Genomic DNA, 27,117 nt, shown 5'->3' with positions numbered 1-27,117 from the left:
GTTCAACTACAGGCTGAGTAAGTGCAGAATGGTGGTAGAATGTGCATTTGGACGTTTAAAGGCGCGCTGGTGCAGTTTACTGACTCGCTTAGACCTTAGCGAAACCAATATTCCCACTATTATTACTGCTTGCTATGCGCTCCACAATGTCTGTGAGAGTAAGGGGGAGACGTTTATGGTGGGATGGGAGGTTGAGGCAAATCGCCTGGCTGCTGGTTACGCGCAGCCAGACACCAGGGCGGTTAGAAGAGCACAGGAGGGTGTGGTACGCATCAGAGAAGCTTTGAAAACCAGTTTAATGACTGGACAGGCTCCGGTGTAAAAGTTCTCTTTGTTTCTCCTTGATGAACCCCCCCGCCCCCTTGGTTCACTCTACTTCCCTGTAAGCTAACCACCCTCTCCTCCTCCCTTCGATCACCGCTTGCAGAGGCAATAAAGTCATTGTTGCTTCACATTCATGCGTTCTTTATTCATTCATCACACAAATAGGCGGATGACTACCAAGGTAGCCCAGGAGGGGTGGTGGAGGAGGGAAGGAAAATGCCACACAGCACTTTAAAAGTTTACAACTTTAAAATTTATTGAATGCCAGCCTTCTGTTTTTTGGGCAATCCTCTGTGGTGGAGTGGCTGGTTGGCCGGAGGCCCCCCCATCGCGTTCTTGGGCGTCTGGGTGAGGAGGCTATGGAACTTGGGGAGGAGGGTGATTGGTTACACAGGGGTTTAGCAGCAGTCTGTGCTCCAGCTGCCTTTGCTGCAGCTCAACCATACACTGGAGCATATTGGTTTGATCCTCCAGCAGCCTCAGCATTGAATCCTGCCTCCTCTCATCACGCTGCCACCACATTTGAGCTTCAGCCCTGTCTTCAGCCCGCCACTTACTCTCTTCAGCCCGCCACTTACTGTCTTCAGCCCACCACCTCTCCTCCCGGTCATTTTGTGCTTTCCTGCACTCTGACATTATTTGCCTCCATGCATTCGTCTGTGCTCTGTCAGTGTGGGAGGACAGCATGAGCTCAGAGAACATTTCATCACGAGTGTGTTTTATTTTTCTTTCTAATCTTCACTAGCCTGTGGGAAGGAGAAGATCCTGTGATCATTGAAACACATGCAGCTGGTGGAGAAAAAAAAGTGACAGTGGTATTTAAAAAGACACATTTTATAAAACAGTGGCTACACTCTTTCAGAGTAAACCTTGCTGTTAACATTACATACATAGCACATGTGCTTTTGTTACAAGGTCACATTTTGCCTCCCCCCACCGCGTGGCTACCCCCTCAACCCTCCCCCCTCCCCGTGGCTAACAGCGGGGAACATTTCTGTTCAGCCACAGGAACGGGCACCTCTGAGTGTCCCCTGAAGAAAAGCACCCTATTTCAACCAGATGACCAGGAATGATATCTCACTCTCCTGAGGATAACACAGAGAGATAAAGAACGGATGTTGTTTGAACACCAGCAAACATACACTGCAATGCTTTGTTCTACAATGATTCCCGAGTACGTGCTACTGGCCTGGAGTGGTAAAGTGTCCTACCATGGAGGACGCAATAAGGCTGCCCTCCCCAGAAACCTTTTGCAAAGGCTTTAGGAGTACATCCAGGAGAGCCGCGAATGCCAGGGCAAATTAATCCTTTCACATGCTTGCTTTTAAACCATGTATAGTATTTTAAAAGGTACACTCACCGGAGGTCCCTTCTCCGCCTGCCGGGTCCAGGAGGCAGCCTTGGGTGGGTTCGGGGGGTACTGGCTCCAGGTCCAGGGTGAGAAACAGTTCCTGGCTGTCGGGAAAACCGGTTTCTCTGCTTGCTTGCTGTGAGCTATCTACAACCTCATCATCATCTTCTTAGTCCCAGAAACCTGCTTCCGTGTTGCCTCCATCTCCATTGAAGGAGTCAAACAACACGGCTGGGGTAGTGGTGGCTGAATCCTCTAAAATGGCATGCAGCTCATCATAGAAGCGGCATGTTTGGGGCTCTGACCCTGAGAGGCCGTTCGCCTCTCTGGTTTTCTGGTAGGCTTGCCTCAGCTCCTTAAGTTTCATGTGGCACTGCTTCGGGTCCCTGTTACGGCCTCTGTCCTTCATGCCCTGGGATATTTTGACAAAGGTTTTGGCATTTTGAAAACTGGAACGGAGTTTTGATAGCATGGATTCCTCTCCCCATACAGCGATCAGATCCCGTACCTTCCGTTCGGTCCATGCTGGAGCTCTTTTGCGATTCTGGGACTCCATCATGGTCACCTCTGCTGATGAGCTCTGCATGGTCACCTCTGCTGATGAGCTCTGCATGGTCACCTGCAGCTTGCCATGCTGGCCAAACAGGAAATGAGATTCAAAAGTTCGCGGTTCTTTTCCTGTCTACCTGGCCAGTGCATCTGAGTTGAGAGTGCTGTCCAGAGCGGTCACAATGGAGCACTCTGGGATAGCTCCCGGAGGCCAATACCACCGAATTGTGTCCACAGTACCCCAAATTTGACCCGGCAAGGCCGATTTAAGCGCTAATCCACTTGTCAGGGGTGGAGTAAGGAAATCGATTTTAAGAGCCCTTTAAGTTGAAAAAAAGGGCTTCATCGTGTGGACGGGTACAGGTTTACATCGATTTAACGCTGCTAAATTTGACCTAAAGTCCTAGTGTAGACCAGGGCTTAGTGCTAAAGGCCTACAGATCCACAGCAACCACTCCCCAGGCCCCTGATAGGATGGACAGGCAGCACTCCATTGGGTACCCGGACTACATAAAGACCCCAACAGGAAAAGGAAGCTGTGTAAGCAACAGACTATTGCCTGGTGGTTCCTGCCTGACCCTACCTTGTTCCCCTACAACCTTGCCCCACCTCACCTCCCCAACCCACTGACCCAACCCAGCCCCTTGGGTTGCACCTTCTGGTAACTGACCCCTGTGAGAACTCCGGCCATTTCCCCAGACTGCCTCTGATACTGATTGACCTCCCAGCTACCTCACAACCCGTGCACACTTGACTACTGCACTGGACTGCCCCTTAGCCATCTTGGCCACCAGGCATTACAGTTTGCTCAGACCACGTCAGTCTCCGCCCTGGATTGTCCTTCCCAAAAAGCGTATAGAACTCACAGGTGCAGAGTCACAGGGGATGCTGAGCCTCCAGGAGCAGATCACTTGCCTGCAGGTGGAAAACCAAGCTTTACAATGGACCAACTTTGTGCAGAAAACCACACCCTTCAAGAACAGCTCACAAGACTGCAAAAGGGAACATCTCCTGCAGCCTCACAGCCCACATTGCCTTCAGGAGCCAAACTCACAGAACCTTACCAGAGTGCTACAATGGGACCCATAGCAAGTTCTGGGGTTTAATGAAGCAGTGCAGGGTATATTTCCTGGAAATTGGCCAAGCGCCTCAAAACAGGCAGACCCATTCGTAAACTGGACCACCACTACCTAGGTCCCTACCAGATCTGCAGGCAGATCAACCAAGTAACCCTCAAACTTCAAATTCCCCAATGTCTTAAGGTGCAACCTGTATTTCATGTCACCCTCCTTAAACCCTTCTCCAACAATCTTTTTCCCAACAAAAACAACTTCCCCCTCCACCAGTCCAAGTCCAAGGCAAATACCTGGTTCACAAAATGTAGACTCATAGATATGAAAAGGGAAGATATGGTACCTCGTCAACTGGGAAGCATACAGGCTGGAAGAGCGGTCTTGGGAACCAGACCATCATGTGCACCCTCCAGAAAAAGCCAGAGCCTTCCACAGAGTCCATCCAGACAAGCCTGCTCCTTTGGTGCCCCGATGGGAATAGGGGTTATCTCAAGACCCCAGTATTAAACACATGCCCACCAGCATCATCCTTAACTGCTGCACCACAGTAGGGCACTGAAATGCCATTCCTGACCAATAACCATAGTGCTGAAGGCCTACAGACCCACAGGAACTACACTCCAGGTCCCTGATTGGATGGACAGGCAGCACTCCATTGGGTACCTGGACTCTATAGAGGCCCCAACAGCAGGAGGAAGGTGTCTGAGCAACAGACAATTATCTGCTGGTTGCTGCCTGGACTGCCTTGCTGCTTTGCCTGACCCTACCTTGTTGCCCTGCTGCCTTGCCTGACCTTACCCTGCTACCTTGCATTCCTAATCCGCTGACCCAGCCCCTTGGATTGGATCTTCCAGCTATTGACCCCTGTGAGAAACCTGACCATTGCCCTGGGCAGCCTCTTATATGGATTGACCTCCCGGCTACCCGACAACCTGTGCACAATTGAGTTCTGCTCCAGACTTCCCCCTACCCTGCTTCAGCCACTGGGCATTAGAGGTATGCCTCATAATGCAAACTTTGGTTCATTTTCATCATGATTTCATTCCTCTCTGGGAACATTATGTCTGAAAACTTTTCATGGAATAAAAATTCTGGATGATTTCTCAGATTTCTGGAAAGAGAACATTTTCTTGGACCATGCTGGTAGCTCACTAAGCCTCTCTGCTCAATGGATACCCAGTTCCATGGCCAGTTTTTTAAACTCTCCCTTGCGTAAGGTGATAGGATCCCACCATTAGAATAGCACTTTTTTCCATTCTAGTATTTCAAAAATATTTATGTTCCCCAAAGTTAGAGCCACTATTGGTGATTGTCCCTGACCAATGATGTTTTGTCTTGCATCCACTCCATAAAAATGTTCACCTTTAACCTTGCAGATGTGGTGGAGAGCGCAGCAGACTGCAATCACATGGCTGGCATTGTCCACAAGGGCACCCAAAGAGGTCAGTAAATTGCACCATCTCACTGTTATCCTGCCAAAGCCACACCTCACAACCATCCCGAAACTTCTGGTCATGTAACTGAACCTTCTTCTGCCAGGTCCTGTGTTGCCTGGATATGGTTTCATGAGCCATGCTAGGATCAGGTTCCCCAAAATAATGGTAGGCACCAACACGCCATTGATAATGATAGTATTAGGAGGAAGTAAGGCCCCAGCTTCTCCCAACAGGTGGTGTCTAGATCTCCTGACAACCCACACGTCAGGCACTTTGCCATTGCTATCAAAGTTGGTGTTTATGAAACTGTTCATGAAATGCCATCCAGTGTCTCACCGAATGTCTATTCCACTGCACAAACCATTCACCTGCAAGCAGGGGCAGCTGATCATGGCTTGTCCCCAGGCTGGAACAGAGAGAATTTGAGCAGGTTGCATAGCCAGAATTGATTTTTCAGTATGGCAACATGAAAGCACTTCCGCACAGGCGATCGGGAAAGACAGACAAGTTGTAGCACTGGAGCAGCTCCATGTGGAGAAGACGCCAAGGACTATGAGATTCATAGATTCATAGATATTAAGGTCAGAAGGGACCATTATGATCATCTAGTCTGACCTCCTGAACAATGCAGGCCACAGAATCTCACCCATCTACTCCTGCGAAAAACCTCTCACCTATGTCTGAGCTATTGAAGTCCTCAAATCGTGGTTTAAAGACTTCAGGGTGCAGAGAATCCTCCAGCAAGTGACCCGTGCCCCATGCTACAGAGGAAGGTGAAAAACCCCCAGGGCCTCTTCCAATCTGCCCTGGAGGAAAATTCCTTCCCGACCCCAAATATGGCAATCAGCTAAACCCTGAGCATATGGGCAAGATTCACCAGCCAGATACCCAGGAAAGAATTCTCTGTTGTAACTCAGATCCCACCCCATCTAACATCCCATCACAGCCCACTGAATATTTAAAGATCAATTAATTGCCAAAATCACGTTATCCCATCATACCATCTCCTCCATAAACTTATCGAGTTTAATCTTAAAGTCAGATAGGTCTTTTGCCCCCACTGCTTCCCTTGGAAGGCTATTCCAAAACTTCATTCCTCTGATGGTTAGAAACCTTCATCTAATTTCAAGTCTAAACTTCCCAATGACCAGTTTAATCCATTTGTTCTTGTGTCCACATTGGTACTGAGCTTAAATAATTCCTCTCCCTCTCCAGTATTTATCCCTCTGATATATTTATAAAGAGCAATCATATCTCCCCTCAACCTTCTTTTAGTTAGGCTAAACAAGCCAAGCTCCTTGAGTCTCCCTTCATAAGACATCCGATGAAGTGAGCTGTAGCTCACGAAAGCTTATGCTCAAATAAATTGGTTAGTCTCTAAGGTGCCACAAGTACTCCTTTTCTTTTTTTCATAAGACAGGTTTTCCATTCCCCGGATCATCCTAATAGCCCTTCTCTGTACCTGTTCCAGTTTGAATTCATCCTTCTTAAACATGGGAGACCAGAACTGCACACAGTATTCCAGGTGAGGTCTCACCAGTGCCTTGTATAATGGTACTAACACCTCCTTATCACTACTGGAAATACCTCGCCTGATGCATCCCAAGACTGCATTAGCTTTTTTCACGGCCATATCACATTGGCGGCTCATAGTCATCCTATGATCAACCAACACTCCAAGGTCCTTCTCCTCCTCTGTTACTTCCAATTGATGCGTCCCCAGTTTATAACTAAAATTCTTGTTATTAATCCCTAAATGCGTGACCTTACACTTCTCACTATTAAATTTCATCCTATTACTATTACTCCAGTTTACAAGGTCATCCAAATCTTCCTGATATCCCGGTCTCTCTCTAAATTGGCAATACCTCCCAGCTTTGTATCATCCGCAAACTTTATTAGCACAGTCCCACTTTTTATGCCGAGGTCAGTAATAAAAAGCTTTAATAAGATTGATCCCAAAACTGATCCCTGAGGAACTCCACTGGTAACCTCCCTCCAGCCTGACAGTTCACCTTTCAGTAGGACCCGCTGTAGTCTGGCTTTTAACCAATTCCTTATCCACCTTTCAATTTTCATATTGATCTCCATCTTATCCAATTTAACTAATAATTCCCCATGTGGCACGGTATCAAATGCCTTACTAAAATCTAGGTAAATTAGATCCACTGCGTTTCCTTTGTCTAAAAAATCTCAAAGAAGGAGATCAGGTTAGTTCGGCACGATCTACCTTTTGTAAAACAATGTTGTATTTTGTCCCATTGACCTCAATGTCCTTAACTACTTTCTCCTTCAGAATTTTTTCCAAGACCTTGCATACTACAGATGTCAAACTAACAGGCCTGTAGTTAACCGGATCACTTTTTTCCCCTTTCTTAAAAATAGGAACTATGTTAGCAATTCTCCAATCATACGGTACAACCTCTGAGTTTACAGATTCATTAAAAATTCTTGCTAATGGGCTTGCAATTTCATGTGCCAATTCCTTTAATATTCTTGGATGAAGATTATCTGGGCCCCCTGATTTAGTCCCATTAAGCTGTTCAAGTTTCGCTTCTACCTCGGATATGGTAATATCTACCTCCATATCCTCATTCCCATTTGTCATGCTACCATTATCCCTAAGATCCTCATTAGCTTCATTAAAGACAAAGGCAAAGTATTTGTTTAGATGTGGGCCATGCCTAGATTATCCTTAACCTCCACTCCATCCTCAGTGTTTAGCGGTCCCACTTCTTCTTTCTTTGTTTTCTTCTTATTTATATGGCTATAGAACCTTTTACTATTGGTTTTAATTCCCTTTGCAAGGTCCAACTCTACTTGACTTTTAGCCTTTCTCACTTTATCCCTACATGTTCTGACTTCAATAAGGTAGCTTTCCTTGCTGATCCCTCCCATCTTCCACTCCCTGTATGCTTTCTGCTTTTTCTTAATCGCCTCTCTGAGATGCTTGCTCCTCCAGCTTGGTCTACAACTCCTGCCTGTGAATATTTCCCCCTTTCTTGGGATGCAGGCTTCCAATAGCTTCTGCGGCCTTGATTTAAAGTAATCCCAGGCCTCCTCTGCCTTTAGATCCATAAGTTCTTCAGTCCCATCCACTTCCCTAACTAATTTCCTTAATTTTTAAAAGTCAGCCCTTTTGAAATCAAAAACCCTAGTTGCAGATTTATTTTTGTTAATCCTTCCGTTCAGTTTGAACTGAATTAGCTCATGATCACTTGAACCAAGATTGTCCCCTACAAACATTTTTTCTATGAGGTCCTTACTACTCACCAAAACCAAATCTAAAATGGCATCCCCTCTAATCGGTTCAGCAACTACTTGATGAAGGAATCCATCAGCTATCTAGGAAAATCTGAGCCCTATTATTATTACTAGCACTTGTCCTCCAGTCTATATCTGGGAAGTTAAAGTCTCCCATGATCACGCAGTTTCCATTAGTATTTACTTCATTAAAAACATTAAAGAAGGCTCTATCCATATCCAGATTAGATCCTGACGGTCTATGGCACACCCCAAGCACTATCACAGGGGAGGCTCTAGTAGTTTTCTTCCCTGATGTAATTTTTGCCCAGATGGACTCTGTCTTATCCATTTCATTGCTTCTTATTTCTTTACATTCTACCTCATCAGTGATATACAATGCTACTCCACCACCTTTACCTTTATTTCTGTCTTTCCTAAACAGCACATACCCTTCAATACCTGTAGTCCAGCCATGACTACTATTCCACCATGTTTCTGTTATCCCGATAATATCTGGTTTCACTTCCTGCACCAGTAGCTCTAGTTCCTTCATTTTGTTACCTAGGCTCCTCGCATTGGTGTACAAACATCTTAATTTTTGCTGTTTGGCCTCGCTCACATTCTGTATCCGATTAGGCACACCTATGAATACAGGCTTGGAATAACAAGTAGCTATAGTGTCATTGTGGACATGGCTACATAGGGTATGGCACACGTGCATCTCTGCAGTGTGGACTGGCAGCAGGCTTGACTGACATGTGGACAAATGCATATGAGCCAAGACATGGGTAAACTCTCAATGTAGACATATCCATAGTCAATGGTATATTAGCTTTCCTGTGGGGCTGGGCATAACACACATTAACATTAATTTACTCCATAGCGTATTTCTTTTTCTGGGCCCAAATACCACTGAGAGGAAGCATCAAAGTACAATTTTCAAATGAGGTGTTTGGATTCAGGCTTTGTATTTTCCAATTAAAAAACCCAGGGTGCTTTTTCCTTTTGTGAATCAAATAAGTATGAAGAAAAGAAGAGGGACATCTGAACTCCACCTGGGCTTACCAGGTTAGAAAGCTTCCAGACTCTAAGGGGAAACTAATGGTTCAAAACATTGGTAATATTAAGTTCACACTGACTAGGAACAGGTTGAGCAGCAAATCTGCAGGGTCACAGAGAATAATGGATGAAGAGGAAATTGGATGGAAAAAGGATTTCCTATTTCAAATATTTTATTTTGTAGAAACGGAGTTGGGAGCAGGGATGAATGCGCCTTCTTAGGAATACATTATGCACCCCACTATTTCTAATATCTTAGACAGTGGTCCAGAAACAAAGGCTACATCCCACTAAACTTCTTTTTCTTATCTTTCAAGCCACAAAAAGGGGTTTCAAGATTCACCAATGCATGCCCTCTCTCCCCATCGTTTTGCTACGTTCAGCCTTTTTGCAGTCTTTCATTGCTTCAGAATATCTGGCCAGACCCTCAGGTGGTTTAAATTGGCATAGCTCTACTGACATCAAAAGAGCTATGCCAATTTACATCAGCTGAATATCTGGCTCATTTTATTTGGCGTTAATAGACAATAATAATAGCAACAGCTTGTATGACTTTGTATTTTATACCATCCTACTGCAAAACAAAGCCTCTTGAAAGCACAGTCTGTTGTAGACCTAATACCATAATTCATACACTTCCATCCAACAAGACTTTGTGTTAAGGGACCTAAAGCTGCATCAAATCCCTTTTCCACAGCTCCAACAGCAAGTAGCAGTATGTTTACTATGTGCTACTGAATTATTTTCACATTTCAAGAGTATTGTGGAGTAAAGAGGGTAATTTTAAATTGTGGGATACCAAGTAATTTTAAGTTTAGAGAAACAAGAAGTGGTAGGCCAGCACTTACTGATTATTGTTCCTCTTATTGTCAACTCAGGGGTGTGACTCCCACTATTTTAGTCACAGGGGTTCTTTTAGGGGACACCGTAATTGAGACCATAATCACAATTATTAGCAATGGCTATTTTATCATTAAAGAAAGGCAAAGAAAACATTAAACAAAACAACACAAATAATAAACTGGTTATTTCCATTACAATCGCACCTGTGTGCCTCTCTGTGCAGAGTTTTGGCAGAGATGCCATCGAGAGTGAACTCGACTCTTAGGTGTTCTTCATCTGGTAAATTTAATCCCAAAGTATATTGTTTCATTTCCCAAAATTATTGTGAATTCATTCATACTTGAACTGCCTATAGCTGGGCAAACAAATTTGTTTAAAGCAGGCAGATCCTGTTTAGTTAATAATAACCAGCTAGTTTATACACGAGAAAGTAAGCAATCTTAACTGAATACTATGAAATCAAAGGGAGTTACTTAGAAGAAGCCATTTAAAGAGTCACCTTAAATTAGGCTAGTTAACCAATATAAAGAATCTAAAATCCAATTAAGTCCCACTATTTCTTGGTTTACCAATGTTTAGCCCTCGCCAAGAATACATGGTTTAACCATTTGGTGATTAACAGGAGAAACTGTTCATATTTTAAGTTACAATTGCATTTCAATATTCCAATAAAATCATTACAAGAGTTTTTAAATCTAATCCGTTGACAGTGTATTAGTTAACTCTCACCAATCCACATTCAACTCTTGGGGAGGTTGTCCTTGGCTTGTTCTCTTCTTGAGTCTTCTGTTTTTCTTGTAAGCTTTAGTGGGCTAGAACCCACTTCATCGGATGCATCTGATGAAGTGGGTTCTAGCCCACAAAAGCTTATGCCCAAATAAATCTGTTAGTCTTTAAGGTGCCACCCGACTCCTTGTTGTTTTTGTGGATACAGGCTAACACATCTACCCCCGATACTTGTTTTTCTTGTGTGTCTCTGGTAGCTTGCTTGTAGAGATTGACAGGATAAGTTGTGGAGTGCTTGCTGTTTAAGCAGAGTAGCAGAGCAGGTGTGTGTGTGAGGGGTGTTCATTTCAGAGTTTTTTTATACTCTTCTCCTTCCTAATTCCATGAAACTGTAGGAAAACACACCTTTTCCAGGTTTGTTTAGATTCAAAGTCGATTGCTGTCACTCTTTCACTGGCTCTATGCCTTTGGGATTGGCTTAGGTGACACCTATAGCTCCTGAATACTCGTCTAATTACCTTTGTTATTCTTGTGGCAGGACAGCATCAGACAACTTTTAAACTGAGTTTTAACTCTCTCTTTTTATTCAGTTCACTTTCTGAGATATTCCTTCCATTTTATTAGAATTTGTCAGGAAATGAAATTTTGTTTTTAAAGAGTCCAAACACTCCTCTTCTTTATAGAAGCCAAGTGTTTGGCTCTCAAAACAGTTTTTTTAAATTAAATAATTCGCAGAAAGTCTTTTGCTTAAATAGTTATTCAACGAGTTATTAGTTCTTTATAACAATTTTTGGAGAGATGATTCTTTGTGTCTTCCTCAGATGGGTGAGGGAGTTGTTTGCCCACTGCCAGGAATTAATTAATTAATCAATTCCCCATTAATTTAAATATTCTACTCTTAAATGTCTTCTTACATTACTAATTAGTTCAGCAAGGTCTCTAGATCCTATGTCAGTACATAAAGCATTTTACCATTGTCATAACCATATACCTAAGGGTAGCCTAGAATTCCTTCTTACCTGTAAGGGGTTAAGAAGTTGAAATAACTTGGTTGGCACCTGACCAAAAGGACCAATGGGGAAAGAAGATACTTTCAAATCTGGGGTGGGGGGGAGGGAAGGCTTTGTTTGTGCTCTTTGTGTATGTGTTCTCTTGGGAAGCAGAGAAGCACGAGGTCAGAAAACTCCTTCTCCTATAAACCATCCTAAAGCGAGTCTCAATATTGCAAAAAGAGTAAGTAAATAAGGCAGGGTGCATTAGATTACCTTTTGTTTTCAACTTGTGAATTTTCCTTGTGCTAAAATGGAGGTTTATCCCTGTTTTTTTGTAACTTTAAAGTTTTGCCTAGAGGGGAATCCTCTGTGTTTTGAATCTGATTACCCTGTAAAGTTACCTTCCATCCTGATTTTACAGAGGTGCTTCTTTTACTTTTTTTTTTAATAATAAAGTTCTGTTCTTTAAGAATCTGATTTACCTATTTGGTTGGTATGTTATTCTCAAGCCTTCCCAGGAATGGGGTGTAGGGCTTGGGGGGATATTTTGGGGGAATAGGAATTCCAAGAGGTCATTTCCCTGATTCTTGTCTAAATTACTTGGTGGTGGCAGCGTACCATCCAAGGACAAAGGATTTGTGCCTTGGGGAAGTTTTTAACCAAAGCTTGTAGAAATAAGCTTAGGGGGCTTTCATGTGGGTCCCCACATCTGTACTCTAGAGTTCAGAGTGGGGAGGGAACCCTGACAACCATTTATAAAGCTATGGTATTAGGAGCTTTGCATTTAGCTAACATATTTGCAAACATGTATTTCACAAAGTTGTTTGACATTTCATTTAAGAAATAAACAAAAGGTTTAAAACATTTCCAAGTACACATATATTTCCTATAAGCTTTTCTGAATGAAGATTTTAGGGTAATTAAAAAATTCATTTCAACAGAGATATTTATAGACTTTGTTGTGTGGATTTACTTAGAAGTTTCTCTTCGGAGAGTGAAAAAGCCCACTTTACCCCTAGATTTATTGCTCTGATAATTCAACCCTATGTTTCTTTTCAAAAGCAGGTCTCTTTCTAAAACGTGAATGTTTTACATTGTTTGTCTTGAGATAAGGCTAACATTTGTATCAAACCGATATTTATATAAGATGGGGGTGTCTAGGTGAGACACTTAGGGGTAATGAACATTGTTTTCAGACTAAGGAGGGGTAACTTCCTGACATTTGGCTTGTCTCCATGGTGATAGAAACCTCATGGAATTTCTTTGATTAGCTTGAATATTTTGTGTCATAACTAGCTAATCATACTATGTAGTGTTATATTTTCAAATATCCTGGCTGTAACATACTTGTAGCTATATATCGTAATATTCCATAAAGACACAGACAACTTTGTAATGGCCTAACCAATGACCTAACAAATAGTTTCATTAATATCATTTTTTCACCAATATTAAGGTCTTTTTCTCACAGTATGCTTGCACTTGTCCCTCTAAGAACAGCTGACTTTGCCTCCCAACCTTCTCCCCTGCCCTCTCCCCCACAAAAAAAAAGAAAAGAGAAAATGACTGATAAAACATCCAGTGTGGTATAGAAAGAATATGAATTATAAAACTTTTAAAATATTTCAGTTTTCCTCAGAAGTCTTACCCTTTTCTAACCATAACTAGGATCTCTTTGTTGGAAAAATGGGTTTATTTCTTTCAATCCATATTCTGCTCTCTCTACACATGTGGAAATCCCTATTTGCCAAGGTTTGGGGGGCACTAGAAATGTCTTGTATGGATAAATTAAACAGCTAGACACCAGTGAAAGATTTGTATCTTTCTAAGTGGCTTATATGGTCCCCATCACCTTATCATAACCCCTCACAATCTTTAATGTACTTATCCTCACAACACTCCTGTGAAGGAGGAAAGTACTGTTATCCCCATTTTACAGATGGTGAACTGAGACACAGAGAGATTAATCAATTTGCCCAAGATCATACAGGCAGTCTGCGGTGGAGTAGGAAATTGAACTTGGGTCTCCTAAGTGCTAGCTAGCGCCCTAATTCCTGGACCTTCCTTCCTTCTGGTGCCTGTAAGAAGAGTGAAATATCAGGGCTGAGCTCTGCTCTTGCAATCAAAGAGAAGCATTTGGCTTACTGTACTAGCTACCTGATTACAAAGAAAATCTGATGTTCTTCTTGCTATCCCTATTGTAAGGGGCTGCATTCATTTGGAAGACTTAAAACTGCCTTCTGATGCATTCATATTAGAATTGCCACTTTTGAGAATGTGTTCAGTGAGCTGAGGTGAAAGTGGGCCAATACGGGCCGGTACGGTGTACCGATGAGAAGTGGCTGCCGGTATGGGCCCGTACACAGCCGATATTAAAGCACTGCCGCGGCAACGCTTTGACGTCACTAACCCTTTTGCGCCCCCCGCCCCCCTCGTTGGTGGCCCTGCTGATAGGGTCCTTAAACCACTTGCATGGCAGTGCTTTAATGTCATTGCCCCTTTTGCCACCCGCAAGGTCTGCCAGAGTGGGTGGAGGGGAGGGGCAGCTGCCCTGGGGCCTGGTGATTTAAAAGGGCCCAGGACTCCCAGCCGCTGCTACCGCAGCAGCGGCCAGAGCCCCAGACCCTTTAAATTGCTACTGGAGGCCTGGGGGGCGTGGGCCAGGCAGCGCTGAAGGGCTAGCTAGGGGAGGCTGACCCCCCCAGCTCTGCCCCTTCTGGCCGAGGCCCCGCCCTTTCCGGGGGCCAGTTAAGACTTTTAAGTTACTTTCACCCCTGTCAGTGAGACAAATTTGGTCACCATGATGTTGCAATGTTTCACTCACCATATGATGATATTGCATCAAAATGGCACCATGTTAGACAAAACATCACAACACAGTGACACAGTGTCACCATGTGACGTTGTTTTGCTGGCTCCAAAGTTATTTCAGGCTCATTTAAGGTCACAGGTTCACCCCATCAATACTCAGGGCAATTCCTAAAGGGGGAAACCAAGATGGGTTACCACATTGCCATTATTATTATGTGTACTCTGGTAGTATCTCAGGTACCTCGAACGAGGATCAGGGGACCCCACTGTGCTAGGTGCTGTCCATGCATATAACATGAAAAGATGGTCCCTGCCCTTCCATGCTATGTATCTTGTAATATCAGCTCGTGCACTTTAGTACGTATGGAGAAAGCTCCTAAAGCTTTAAGGAGATGACCAAATATGCCTAAGCTTTAGAATTTTATTTTAGTCCATTTCCCACATGCTTCCTTCTGAGAGCGAGAAGAGGCAAGAATTTGATTTATTTAGTTTACCTAGAAAATCTCAGTGGTATATCAATATTGTGTTTTCAGGAGCATCCAGAGTGAGATTTAATTATAACGCTTCCCTCCACTCTGCACAACACTCTCACTACTTCAACCCAACCACAAATGTGCCTTATGCAGCTATTTTTAGGTCTGAAATTGTGTCCAGGTTAGAACTGGATTAGTGACAGCACACTGCTTAACCTTCGAGGCAGAAGCTCAAGACTGAGCTATTTCAGTGTTTCCAGCTGGGAATCATGTCTTTAGCAAAACACAATACTGTTCATACAGTACACGGTGGTCTCCTGGCTGTGAATACTCAGTGCATATGAAAGGGTAGTATTATCAGTTGATTGGACCTCAATCCTTGGGCAATTGTGCCAAGAAATGGTGGTTCTAGACAAGCAATTTACAGAGCGACATCAAGAATCCACATGTCCTTTCATAGGAAATCCTTTTCTCTATGCCAGAACTTGCAGATGAATGGACAAATTTACAACCTAGCGAATGGAACTTCTTCACATATCATACAGTCAATCTGTGGAACTCATTCCCAGGGGAATTTGTGAAGGCCAAAACTATCATTGGATTCAAAAAAGAATTATTGAAGTTCATGGAGTTCAATGGCTATTAGCCAAGATGGTCAGGGATGCAACCCCATGTTTTGGGTTCCCTAGCCTCTGACTGCCAGAAGCTGGGAGTGGACGAGAGGGATCACTCAGTGATTGCCCTGTTCTGTTCATTCCCTTTGAAGCACCAAGCATTGGCTACTGTCAGAAGACAGGATATTGGGCTAGACGGACCATTGGTCTGACCCAGGATGGCCTTTCTTATGTGTATCTTGAGATTACAATGATTTCATGACTACACCACAGGACTGGAGGTCAGGAGACCTAGGCTACATTCCCTGTATTGCCAGTAAGACTTCCTTTGTGACCCTGAAAAAGTCACTTAATGGCTCTCTGCCTCAGTTTCCCCATCAGTAAAATGTGGACAATAATATTTATTTTCAGGTACGTCTTAAATAATTATTGTTTATAAAGTTCTTTGAGATCTTTGCATGGAAGGTACTCTATGAATGCACAGAATTATTATGACAACTGATGATTTCCAAAAGCAATCAACGCTTATTATCATTATAATATTCAAGCATTGTTTGAGAGTGACATTATTTCATGGTAAGGAAGAACCTCTCAAATTTGAATGTACTAAGAATACGTGTATTTTTGCAGGATGACAGAAAGGCACAAAGAGTATTGTGACTTCTGGCTTCCCAAATGACGCACCGTATTGCATCAGGCACCCTGGAAGCCACAAAAAGACCATCTGAAATTCGTCAAAATGTATGTATCATGCACAGGCAGTCTTTTTACAGGGGCGCTGTGGCCAAGAGGCAAACAGAGAGAAATTGAAGCAAAAAGGATTTAGATGGAGTTCAGATTACAGTTATATTCTCAGTTGATAACACTAGGAAATTAGTAGAAGGCCCACAAGACAACTGTTTGATGTTGGAATGTGCAATTCCCTTTCATTCAGGGCAATGGAACCCTATGTTTTCTGTGTCTTTGTACACTGAATTATAGTAAGTCAAGAAGACAGAGTTTATTATGACCACCTTGAGTCTGTAAGTACCAGCTGAGACAGAATGTTTTGATTGTCAGCAAGTGGTGTCATGAGTGCTCCCACTGGCCCACCCCCCTGTGCTGGAAGTGAAACGGTTTAGAAGTGGTGAAACGGAGGATACAATGTGATGGGAAACCTAAATTGCAACATAAAATCAACAGTTCCTACCTGTGCCTCACTCGTTCCGCAGCGTGGCCTATCTGATTCCTGTTGCCTCTCATGATTTTTTCTGGAGTGAGAGTGAAGAAATTCTTTGTATCTGGGAATGTCCTGATTTTGCCTGATAAAATCTTCAAGCCTTAAAACCTAGGTTGGCAGGCGAGAACAACAAGAACGACAGATGAAAACTTCCCCGTTCCCCAAAACCCATCTGCTTATCTTTAATGTAATCCCAGAGAAGCAAGTTACAGGTCAGTTAATTTGTTATTCTGGGCAGGACATCAAATGTAATGAGATGGAAAAGCAAATATGGTGTTGAGCATCATCAGTGCATGTCACCATTGCACTGAATTCACTTATAATATGATGAGAACAAGGAATTTCCTGGCCTCTGACAGCTTGTTTCCTGTGAGATAAAATGTTAAAAATGCTCACAGGCAAAAATCTCTGAGTAGCATATGAAAAGGAAATATTATGTATGGAAAGTTTTAAAACAGGTAACATTTCCCTAAGAGATCTGGCTGATGCAAGGGAGAAAGCTGGGAGAAGATAAAAATGCCTTCCAGATTCATGTAGATCAAAATTCACAATTGTCAGCATCCTTATAGATGTACTGTTTCTCTGGGTAAAGAAGTGCTTTCATGAGGGATCTGTTTTTATTTTGACAGGCAAATTATTTATCGAACCTTCAGTCATTATACTCCATAGGATAAACATTTTGACAAATATACTTATTTGGCGAATGCATATTATTTAGCCCATAGATTATACACAAGTGCTACAAAGGCATCATCAGGATTTTAACATGTCTCAGACTTATTTTTCAGCTGGATTCTGTATTAGAATAGACACTTCTATGCTAAAAATGGATTAGGGATACACTGTGACTTTGCACAGCCCTTAGCAAGGCCTGGTGTGTAAGCTGCAGCACTCTGGGAGACACTATGACTCAGAGACACACCTCTGGGTCCCAATTCCTCCCCTGCATCCTTTTCTTTCCTGGGAGAGGGGTGGGACTAATTGCTGCCCTATACCAGCAGTAAATTACTATCTATCCCATGCGAGCTCAGCTACTATGGCTAGTGAGCATGGAGGATAGAGCCAAAGTTCCAACCATTCCTTTCCCCTCTCCGTCATGTGCTCCATGGAACGAGTAAGCAGGTTACTTCTAGGCACCTGGATCCAAGATCTGGGGGAGCCCATATAGGAGAGCTAGTAAGGTTCTTATTCCCCTCTTGCATGGGCACATAGTCCAAGTCACAATCTTGCCCTCATTAAGTCAAATTTCTCATTAGAGAGCTATGGAACAAAAAGCAAAAATCTACAACAACAAAAAAATAAGCCTATATGAAGCTCAGTGAAAATTAATATCATTTTGTTAAAATCTTTGTTGACATTTAAAAATAATAATTTCTGATATTTCTACCTATAGTCTTTGCAAATTTCCTTGAAGGATATCGCACGCAGCAAGGATTATGAATCTCATTAAAAATCTTTCGAATGAGAAGAAAAATTAAGAGTCGTTTTAATATCACAGTGGATTTATGCCCACCATACCTCAAGTGAAGAGTCCTGAAGTTTCCTACTTAGGGCTTCTTTCTCCTTCTCTAGCTGCTTTATTTCATTCTCAGCATTCTTTCTTAATTCCTCTAACTGTATCTGAACCTCCTAAAAGTAAATTAAAAAAATTACAAACATGCAGGAGCCTGCCCAGAGTGTACATCATAGAAGGAAGGAAAGGAAGTGTCTCAGTAGGGTGGAAGAGGTATGGACAATATGTTTCAGGAACATGAACAGAGGCAGATCACAGGAGTCCATACACTTCTATGAAAGCTAATAATAATACTTAAGCACTTGAATGGCACTTTTCATCCAAGGATTGTCACAGCTTTTTGCAAAGAAAGTTAAGTATCCTTGTCCCCATTTTAGATCTAGGGTTTTAATTAGGGTTTTCTGTTGCACCCCTCACTGTAGTATCTAAGTGCTGTTGGATGATGAAACAGAGACAGAGAAAGGAAGTGATTTGGCTGAGGTCACAGCGTGAATCAATAGGAGAGCTTAAAATAATGGTCTTGACTGGAAGTCAGTCCAGAGATAGACCACATTGTCCCTTAGCAAAGGATTGCAAAAGCATTGGCAGAGAATGCATATTAATAGATAATGGAGTTCGGTCACTAATTTCTGCATTTTAGAAAATACAATTATTAATCAATATTATGAAATCATATCTCATTACTTTGCAAGCAACTTTTATGTGGAAAAATCATTCAATGCAAGTCTCCTACAAACAACCCATTAGAAACTGTTATCCTTGACCCTGATGATGCTTCCAGCATAACTGAATTGTGGTGAGGATTTCCATGTGAGGGCGCGAGGGAATTTCAGCTGAAGAAATCAGATACACTTTCTCATGACTTAGTTTCAGGATTCACACTCTGTCATGTCTCTTCAGATTCAGCAAGGCTGCCTACATGCATTCTGCATAGCCATAACAGTTTACTCAATAATAGATACTGCTCTCCTGTAGTGTCTCTCCTCACATTAATTACAGAGTCATCTAAGTGTTTTGTTCTGTTTCTGTGATCAGCATAGACTTACATTGGCTGTGGTGTCAATCTTCCACCAAAAAGCAGCTTGGAATATTAAAACTGCAGTGGGTAGATGACACTTGTCTGATATTGCATCTATGTTCAAGAAGGGTTAAAGTTGTATTAATGTAAAAACCATCCATCACATTTTTAAACATGTATTTACTATATCATCAAAGTCTGATGACTGATAATCTCAGTAGAGTTTCTAGTGGAAAGGTATGCACATCTCAGAAATCACCATTACAACTGCAACCTTAATGACAACCCCAGTGGAGAAATCAAAAATTAAATGAAGATTGAACTGCCATCTCTCACCCTTAGAAACTGTCCCTCCAGTTCAAGGTTGATGCCCATTGGCAGGAGAGTGACTGGAAGCTTGCAGTGATGCTGCCCATGATGTATCTGCTCAATGGATGGAGGATTTCAGTGTCTAGGGTTGTTAATCCAATGCTTTTATAGTTAATTAAATCTCCTTTCAGGGCATGCACAACTTTGTACACATCATTGTCAAAGCAGAAGGTGGGGATTTAGCCAGTTTAACTCATCTAACTCCCTGTGCTCTGAGCTGAACATGTACCCCTGAGTGTCTGAATACCTGCACAGTTAGAGTGCTCATTTGCTATAGAAAGACTGAATATGCAACTCCTAAATATTTCCTTGGGCAATCTGTTATTTGAAGCTCATTTGCATACTTGCTCTTCTCATCTGTGTCAACTTGCTGACTGAAAACATTTCTCCAGCAGCTCTTGAGAGACCACTTCAGGAGGTTGGGGGGAGGGAAGGGGGAAGGTGAAGATGCCAATTCTATGAACTTCAGCCCCAATGGAAGTCTATAATGTTTAAAGCAGAATGACTTAAAAGCATTCAGCATAACAGAATGTGAATGTAAACTCCTGAAGAGACAAGTAATATAATTAAAAGGAAGGTACAAGGTTAGCAAACACAAGTAAAGACCGTGGAGTAATGGGGATTCCTCATAGCTAACAAACAAATGGAAATCTAGTACCAATTCACAGTGTGGAGGTGCTGTGAACTGACAGACAGAGATTAACAAAGAACTGAGAAGAGAGTTGGAATAGACAAAATTAGTTTTAAAAGAAAAGGAGAAGAACAAATGGTCTTGTGGTTAAAGCACTGAGGATCAGAAATCTACACAAGCTTTCTGTGTGAGCTTTGGCACGTAACCTCTCTATGTCAGTTTTTCTAGCTGGAAAATGGGAATATTATCATCTCTCCCTACCTCATGAAGCTGTTGAGGGACTTAACTCATTAGATCCGGGGACAGAAGTAACAGTAGCAGTGAAAAATATTATTTGACAAAAACAAGTTTTGTTTTACTGTTTATGGAAGATGCCTACAAGCAGTATCTATATCTGTGCATGTATCATTAACAAAAAAAGTAACTCACATTTGAACCTAGAAGTTTAAATTGTGCACACAGAAAACGTCCTGTGCCCTTTCCCAGCGCCATTTGGCATACACATGAGATTGCTCACTTAGATACGTGCTATTCAAAAATAAGGGGTCGGATTTTCAGAAGGAGGCTTCCCTTTGTGTGAGTACAACTTTGCCTGTTCAAACACCTGGACACGCCCTGTTCACATACTTGCACTTTCATGGTCAGGCGATGGAATTTTCCACACACGGTTCCCTTTTTGACAAATGAGATTTTGTGCATTTAAACTCTATTGCTGCATGCACATGTATTACTGCTTCAAAAAATGTTTGAACAGCACCTAGCACAATGGGGTCCAGCTCTTGACTGGAGCCTTTGAATGCTATTGTAATATATATATATATTATTATTAATGAGAGTATGTATGCAGATGTTTTGCACATGCAAATGTGCACACACATAAAAGGGGGCCAGGCTGTGTCCCCTTAAAAAAACAGCGTAGAAAAACTATGATTTTTTTTAAAATAAAAAAATTGAAGGGTTTTTTTAATTTAAATTGGATTGTTTTTATTTAAATTAAATGCAGTTTTATTTAAAATTAAATTTGAAACTGACAACTTTTGTTGAGGCCTAAACTTATTATAATACATGAAATAATTTAAATAACTACAAAAAATATTAAAAAGTACATTTTGTTGCCAAGTTTTAAACAAAATCAAACCACTGAATGGGTGGAAGTCGCTGGCTAAGCACTGGAAGCCAAGTTTGCTGAAGTGCTAAACCAGCTTTTGACATCAATAGCCTCTTCTGTAGGTTCAGAAACAATATTTTCTTCATTAGTTTATTCAGCTAGATCAGTTTCAAAGTTAAGAAACCAACTGGGAATTGAAACAGCAGGAAAGCTTGTTTTCTTTCACCAATCTATGAATAAAAATTAGATGTGAGAGAATGTGATCTCCTAGATCATGAAGGACACGGTGATCAGAAATAATCAGTTCAATTCACTAACTACAGATAATACATCCTTTGTTTAATAAAATCAGTTAGTTTTAAATGCAAAACATGTGTTGATAAACATTTTTTCTAATGTATCCAGCATTTAAGGTTGTTTTATTTAATTTTTAAAAAGCTGTTTTTTGCATTGTTAACTTGAAATTCCATCCAAATAGAGCTTGACACAAATCACAAGGGAAAAAAAGCACCATCTAGTAAAAAGTTAAGCTAAATAATTGCTTAAACAGATGTGTATAGATATAGGGTATCCTACTGGTTAGCAAAAAGAAACACCAAATTTAGTGTAAAGGCTATACTTAGTTGCAAATCAATCTTTCTTTAGGAAAATAATTAAAAGGTACACATGCAAAATTTGATTAAAATCAATTATTTAAATCAAAGTTTCCTGCTTGCTGATTTAAATCTCATTTAAATCAAAGCGATTTAAGTCAATCCATCCTGTTTAAAAATTAGGGTTACTCACAATACAAATGAAAACTCAAACTGCTTTGCACTGTTACATTGAAGAACCTGCGTTCAGTCCCCAGACTTTTGCTCCCCAGGCTCGCAGGGGCTAAGAGTACTACAAAACAAGGTACTCAGCAGCTAACAAGCAGGGCAGAGTGCCTTACGTGGCTTAGCAGCAACCTCCCTTATGCTCTTTACAAGGATGTGTGCTCAGTGATTCTTAACCAGAAGTGGAACTCCAAGGAGAAAAGTGTAAAAGCAGAGAAAATAGGGTAGGGAAGCCCTTGCAGCTCCAACAAGGATGTGAATGATACCCAGACCAGTTGGTCTGATTGCTGTGTTGTGTGCTCTAATAGTTTTGCTTATATATCTTATAGACAGAAATAAGCAAGTCCCATTAGGAGACAGAGGGCCAAATTCTTTTCTGATTTAGGCTCTGATTCAACATGCCATTTAAGTATATGCTTAATTTTAAGTCCCATTGGGATTTAAGCACCTGCTTCAAGTTAAACATGTGCTTAAGTGCTCTGCTAAATTAGGATGGACTTAACACATGTATTTAGGTGCTTTGCTGTATCGAGGCCTTTGCAATGTGCAAATTCACTGAACCGAAGGGAGTGCAACCCACAGACACAAGGGCAGAATTTATCGCAGAGGGTTATTTCTCAAAAAACTACATCTCTCTGATGAATCTCTTTAGCGACTGGGTGCCAATGCAATGCCAACAGTTTAAATTAAAGTGCAGTATAGACTCCTACAGTATTTCCATGACTACTGTTGTTACCAAGGCAACCTATTTGGATCTGAGGGAAGACAAGAATTACTCCTACTGATTGGAATTAAGTATGGAGATTAGTATCAGTTTATTTAGTCTCTTCTGTGCCTGGGTGGCCACTGGTTCCTGCAGTCAGCAGCAACATCTGACCTGCAGAACTGCACTCTGGAGCCAATGATGGGTGGTGCTAAATCCTCTCAATTCTATTATCTTACAGGAGGTTATCAGCCTCTTGCAGGATTGGGCTCTATGTTTGGAAAATGTGTAAATATTGAGTAGGTCAATGTTATTCGAGTTTTGATTACAAGGATCCATATGAATTTAAATTTGAGATTGGAATATACAACCCCTGGTCATTATCCCTTGGGATGGACATTAATTTAATCACATTGCTGTCACAGGCAAGGCATTCAAGCATAGGCACTGCCAAGAACACAGGAGTCACATCAAGGATAAATTCACTTTGACTGTGAAGCTTTTCTTAGAAAAACCACCAGTTCAGTTCACTTTTTAGAACAGAAATGCAGCAACAAAATCCTTTCATTTTCTAGTAACTCAAAGTGCCTCCAGTTAGAATAATGAAAATGACTGTGACCAATGAGATTAAAAACAGATGAATCAGAGTATCTATTAATAGAAGAACATCCCCACCTTCTGCAATGTTTTTCTTTCAGCTTCCATGGAGGTTTGAGCAGATTTGATTTCCATTGTGTGTTTTTTTACAAGATCTTCCAACCCCTTCACAAGCTGCTCCTTCAAACGCATTTTCTCCTCATCTGACTGTTGTTTAATTTTATGAAGTTCTTCTTTGTGCCGTTGCTTTATATCTTCTATTTCAGTAACTGCAGCTTCCATGGGCTATAAAATACAGTGGCCTTATAATATAAGAAAATCAAGATAAAGTCCTGGAGCCTGAACAGTCCACCTATTCTGTAGGGGATTTCCTGTCCTCTGAGGTGAATTTCATTGGACAACACTGGGTTCTTGTTAAAAAAAAAAAAAAAAAGCACTCCCTTCCTGTGAAATGTTAACGCTCCAGGACTGTACACAACTTTTATAATCTAGCATCTCACGCTTTTTCATATTGCGATCTACTTCTGAAATTAGAGATCTCCTCATGGACAACTGCACTTTCGTGGCGATATACCACCATGAATTTGGTCCCCGCTATGTTTCTCACACCAAGTGTGTTTTTCTAACATCCAAGTGCAATAATCCAGTAGGGGGAGCTAACAGATCATGGTAAAGAGAGTTTGGATTGGATAATTAATTTAGCGGGAGGCATTGTGATCAGGGAGCTATTAGGGTCTATAAACTCCTTACTGGTGGGAGTTCATTATTTGAACTTTTTGTTGTTAAGCTTCTAAATGGAATCGAAAAGTTTCTTTTTTTACATTAATCAGCATCTTAGCCTTAGGAAGTCTGCCTTGATCCTCTCCCTTTTTAAGGGCTTGATCCTACAAGCTATTGAGCATTCTGCCCTGAACCAGGAAAGCACTTAAGTATAAGCCTCACTTTAAGCATGTGAGTAGTCCAAGTGAAGTCAACCAAACTAGTCAAGTGTGTGTTTAAGTGCTTTGCAGGATTGGGCCAAACACTCAGTACCTGGCAGGACTGAGGCCTACACACATAATCCAAAGTCCACGGAAGTCAAAAGAAAGATCCCCATTAATACCAATGCACTTTGGATCAGGCCCTAGATGGGGTACCATGCCTTAAGAGGTCTGGGAGTAAATACCTGTGTAAGCACCTGTGTGTCTTCACTGCCTTTCTTCATCTGGCTTTGTTTGGTGGAGGTCATTTGCTGCAGCTGCATTATTTGATTCTTCAGTTCATCTACTTCTTTCTCAGCTTTGCTTTGGGAATTCAGTACAGTTTCCATTTCTTCTGCGGTTGTAAGATTTACATTTCAAACAACATACATCACTTGGGAGTTTACAACTTGACTGACTAGCAAGGGAAATATTTAACAATGACATTAATGAGCATCGTACCTGCGTTACTCAATATTTCATTCTCCTGGAGCATGAGCCTCTCTTTGGCTACAGTCAGTTCTTCTTCCAGTTTTTGCACTGTGCTTTGGGACTCCAGAGTCTCTTGTTGAGACTCCTTAAGCTGTATTTCCAAGTCCTAAAATATCATAGGATATCACTTATTTCTTTGGCATCTTGCATATAGTCCATTTTATTCTCAAGGTGCAGAGGTCACCAAACAGTCACCAGTCACCATTACTATATAGTGATGTCTCAGACCTTGGAAACTTAGAGGTAAGCTAGTTAGTTTTGCCTCTGTCAAGCACTGCAATACCTCCAACATCTATTAGAGAGATTAGAACTTTATTTAAACCAGCTTCATCACTCATGCACTGGCTCTGAAATAATAATAATAATAATAAATTTGCTCTAATATGGGGCCTTTCATCCAAAGGTCTCCAAGCACTTGTCATGCACTGAGGAAAAAATAGAAAATTCATCACACTTAAACATCCTTTTCCTTTTATGTTTAATGCATTTAATGGCTTTCCTTGCCAGTATTTGCTAATGATCAGAGATATTTGTGACTAAAGAAATTTCTTCTTCACAGTTTGTCATCTTGTATGTGTTTGCGAAAGGTAGTCATAAATATGTAACAGTAGAAAAAGCCACCTTATGAAGGACAGCTTTTATGTGAAAACAAATATTAACAAAATATTGGAAACTACATCTTGTGTAACTGTTCTCTTTCTCCCCCAAATTTATCCCGAAGTGAGAGTTCTTCTTTCAACACTCAAGGCAAGAGTCTAAGCTTATGTGAATCAGCATAGCTCCATTGGCTTCACAGGAACACCACCAATATACACAGGCTGAGGATCTGGCCCTCAGAACAGATCTTCCTAATGTAATTTCAACCTGAGCCCCATTCAGCTGATACCAAAATCAGAAACTAAAAGCAAAAGACCTGAAACTGCCTCGACACCTCCAGTTCCTTTTTTATTTATTTATTGCATGCCAGAAACACTGCATTTTCTTCCATTTAAATCAGTTTCTGCTAGCAATACATAACCTATTATGGTATGTGGAAAACTAATAGATATAAAACAGTTGCATGTTATAATATGCATAAACCATAGGCAACACATACACATACACCAGTAGCATGAAGTCTTTTATATTTGTACTATTACGTGTATAATTACAATCTAATCTTTATTTCTGGGACCAGGTTCTAGGAAGTGTTGTTTCTATCCCTCAACTTCTGCTTCTTTCAGATTAGCTAGTTCAGCAAGGCCCAAATTTAGCAAAGCATTTAAGTGAATGCTTAATTTTAACTTCAATGGGGCTAAGCAGCTGTTTAAGATTAAGCATGTACTCAGTTTAAGCGATTTGCCAAATGGGGGCCTGGATCCTACAGGCCTTCTAGCAACTGTAAATTAAGACTTAATTAACTGTAAAGTTAAAATTTGAAATATTACATTCTTAAGAACAGATACGGGACCCTGAACACAGCTCAAGTAAGTGAGTTGCATGTAGAAAAGTTCCTCGGGGGTCACTTCAATGGGACTACTCAGTTGCTTAAAGTTAGCTACATGCTTAAGTATCTTGCTGAACCAAGGTTTGTGTCTGGATCCCCCCACCCTGTGTGATGGAAGGGCTTACCCAACTTTGTGGCATCACCCTCCCCCTCTTCTGTGGAGTGTGCGGGAGAGGGAGGCAGTGGAGTCTGGACACATTCCCCATCTGGCCTTGTGGAATTCACAAAGAACAGGTGATGTGGCCTGGGGCTGTCTCATTTTTTTTTCTTGAAGCCCCCTCCTCAGCAGGAATCCACCTTTAAGGAGGAGTCTGTGCTTGTGCAGCTCACTCAGAGCTGTACTGCCAGTCAGTGAGGTGGGGACAGAGGGCACCAGCGCTCTCGTAGGGGGAAGGCGCTTCCTTGTGTCTGGCCCTGGCCACCCATGGACCCTGGGAATCGGTGAGGTTCCGAGCCTTGACGGGGAGGTAAACCCTGCTCCCCCACCCCCAATGGAACAGTGTGAGGGAATTTCTGTGAGGGGATCCTTATGATTTCCAGATTTCCTCCTTTTGAGCCCCCTCCAACAGATTATTCCCCATTGAGGAAGTGATCCGGCCTATTATCATCATTGTGTTAGAATCTCCCAAGATGCACGCTTTATTAAATGCTACCTAAATTGAGGGTCATGACTAGGAGCATACAACATAAAGCAGCTAAGGTCCAAC

At 41.7% G+C, this 27,117-nt stretch overlaps 1 protein-coding gene across 2 annotated transcripts in view; it reads right to left on the bottom strand.

The window, feature by feature from the left end:
- FAM184B (family with sequence similarity 184 member B) overlaps window positions 1-27,117 on the bottom strand; it is a 97,053-nt gene that overhangs the window by 24,080 nt on the left and 45,856 nt on the right. For both annotated transcript variants that reach the window (XM_074951627.1, XM_074951629.1), the window contains exons 3-7: window positions 24,895-25,030; window positions 24,639-24,787; window positions 23,552-23,758; window positions 18,235-18,345; window positions 16,687-16,824 (exon numbers count right to left, since the gene is read on the bottom strand). In XM_074951627.1, the coding sequence (XP_074807728.1) occupies window positions 16,687-16,824; window positions 18,235-18,345; window positions 23,552-23,758; window positions 24,639-24,787; window positions 24,895-25,030 (741 nt within the window). The remainder of the gene's footprint in view (window positions 1-16,686; window positions 16,825-18,234; window positions 18,346-23,551; window positions 23,759-24,638; window positions 24,788-24,894; window positions 25,031-27,117) is intronic.

Source organism: Natator depressus, chromosome 4 (genome assembly GCF_965152275.1).
Source record: "Natator depressus isolate rNatDep1 chromosome 4, rNatDep2.hap1, whole genome shotgun sequence".
Lineage (NCBI taxonomy): Eukaryota > Metazoa > Chordata > Testudines > Cheloniidae > Natator > Natator depressus.
This window is presented reverse-complemented; position numbering and strand designations above follow the sequence as displayed.